This window comes from Meles meles, chromosome 13 (genome assembly GCF_922984935.1).
Source record: "Meles meles chromosome 13, mMelMel3.1 paternal haplotype, whole genome shotgun sequence".
NCBI classification, from domain to species: Eukaryota; Metazoa; Chordata; class Mammalia; order Carnivora; family Mustelidae; genus Meles; species Meles meles.
The window spans coordinates 19,583,034-19,585,440 of NC_060078.1; the positions used below are offsets into that span (position 1 = coordinate 19,583,034).

The following is a 2,407-nucleotide window of genomic DNA, read 5'->3' on the forward strand; positions in this document are numbered from 1 at the left end:
AAAATTAGTTCAGTGCTGCCTCCTGGCCTTTGGAAATGGCTTTCACTTCTCAAGGACTTCCCAAATTGAGGTCCTCTGTTATCCAAGCTCTGGCACCATGTCCCGCCCTTGCTTGTAAGAAGCATCAGAGCATCTGCTGGGTCAGAGTTCCCTTTCCTCACAAGTTGCTGATTGAATCTTCTCTCCCAGGCCATAAATACCATCCTAACCCTAGGACTTTAAAATATTTGAAACTAATAACTCTTACTGGCTTTTTTTTTTCCCTTGAAACTTCTCAAGTTGTTTTTTTTTTTTTTTCTCTTCCAGAAAGTGGTAATTCTATAAGCTTGACCCTTGGTCTCATAAACTCTTATTCCAAATCTTTACTTGTTCCCAAATTCCAAATCCAAATTCCAAAATCCAGTGCTCTTCCCTGGTAGGTAACAGCCTACACTAGATCTTCATTGCCCTGTACACCCCAATATGTTATTGCTAAGTAATCTGGGACTTGTGGAACTGTTTTCATATGTTCTAGTTGTATTGCTTCATTCCATCTGCTGCCAAGTCTACCTGGGTATATACAGGCAGCCTTGAAAAATCTATACTCTCTTTGTGCTCGGGTAAGGAGGAGCCAGGCTGGGATCGGAGCAGGGAACACGGTAAAAATACTGCTTCGGTGGGCGACTTGGTACTGGTTCAGAAAGGCTTTCGTTACAGTGATGCCGAAGCGTGAGAAAAAGGGAGCCGTGGTAGAAGATGGGGAAGAACCCAAGATTGAACCAGAAGCCAAGAAGAGTAAGGCGGGAACAAAGAAAAATGAAAAAGAGGCAGGAGAGGGGGCCAGTCCTGTATGAGGACCCCCCAGATCAGAAAACCTCGCCCAATGGTAAATCGGCCACCCTCAAGATCTGCTGCTGGAATGTGGATGGGCTTCGAGCCTGGATTAAGAAGAAAGGTTTAGATTGGGTAAAGGAAGAAGCCCCAGATATCCTCTGTCTCCAAGAGACCAAATGTTCAGAGAACAAACTACCAGTTGAACTTCAAGAGTTACCTGGACTATCCCATCAGTACTGGTCAGCTCCTTCAGACAAGGAGGGGTACAGTGGTGTGGGCCTGCTTTCCCGCCAGTGCCCACTGAAAGTCTCCTATGGCATTGGTGAAGAGGAACATGATCATGAAGGCCGAGTGATTGTGCCTGAATTTGATGCATTTCTGCTGGTAACAGCCTATGTACCTAATGCAGGCCGAGGTCTGGTACGCTTGGAGTACTGGCAGCGCTGGGATGAAGCCTTTCGCAAATTCCTGAAAGGTTTGGCTTCCCGCAAGCCCCTTGTGCTATGTGGGGACCTCAATGTGGCTCATGAAGAAATCAACCTTCGCAACCCCAAGGGAAACAAAAAGAATGCTGGCTTCACTCCACAAGAGCGTCAAGGTTTTGGGGAATTACTACAGGCCGTGCCACTGGCTGACAGTTTTCGGCACCTCTACCCCAACACGGCCTATGCCTATACCTTTTGGACCTATATGATGAACGCTCGATCCAAAAATGTTGGTTGGTGCCTTGATTACTTTTTGTTGTCTCACTCTCTGTTACCTGCATTGTGTGACAGCAAGATCCGTTCCAAGGCCCTGGGTAGTGACCACTGTCCTATCACCCCATACTTAGCACTATGACACCATCCCTAAATTACTTTAAAGCTGGGAAATAAGCCCCCCAATTTAGCTTTAAAACTTAACCTCCCCAAAACATCTTTAAAAACTGCTCTCTAGAAGTATGTGCACTGTATTTCCCTTCTAACAATATAAATCCTTCAACCAGCCTACTACTGATGCTTTTCTTTAAACCCCCCAATTTTTTTTACATTAAAAAAGCTACTGATGACTTCCTTTGAACTGTCCACATGAAAATAAAGAGCCATAGTTTCCGCAAAAAAAAAAAGAAAGAAAATATCTATACTAATGAGGAGCCCACAAATAACTTGACATTGTGTTTTCTGTTTACTTGTTAATTTTTATGGCTTCAGTAATACAAGCCCAGCTAATAATCCTCTCTGCTTTGGTTTTTGTGAACATGCTTCATTAAGGAAATTTTTAGTCCCATTAATAAATCAAAATAAGATTTAATCGAAGATATAAATGCTGTTGGCAAGCCTCTCCCTGGACTTAACTACCCACAATTTTAATGTGTGATTTTGTATGCTGAATACCAACATTACCTTGTGGGTGGGTTTTGCATGTTTTCATGTGTGTGTGTGTGACACTGAGACCTTCTCTACTCCAAAGTAATAAAAGATAATGCTGACAACACCAGAATGGAATATTTGGAAAGCAGTGTGTATTTAAAGAAAGTTCATTCATACAATTTTGCCCTTTAGACGTCTGTTAAAATCTTTCCATTGCTCGTCCTTGGTTTGCTATGTCTCACACA

General features: G+C 43.0%; 1 protein-coding gene across 1 annotated transcript; it reads left to right on the forward strand.

The window, feature by feature from the left end:
- Positions 1 to 591: 591 nt before the first annotated feature.
- Positions 592 to 1,906, forward strand: LOC123955417 (DNA-(apurinic or apyrimidinic site) endonuclease-like). Its single transcript, XM_046027436.1, is given in 3 exon segments — positions 592 to 599; positions 631 to 815; positions 817 to 1,906. Coding segments are annotated over 2 exon segments (954 nt in total). The 5' UTR covers positions 592 to 599; positions 631 to 698; the 3' UTR covers positions 1,654 to 1,906.
- Positions 1,907 to 2,407: the final 501 nt, after the last annotated feature.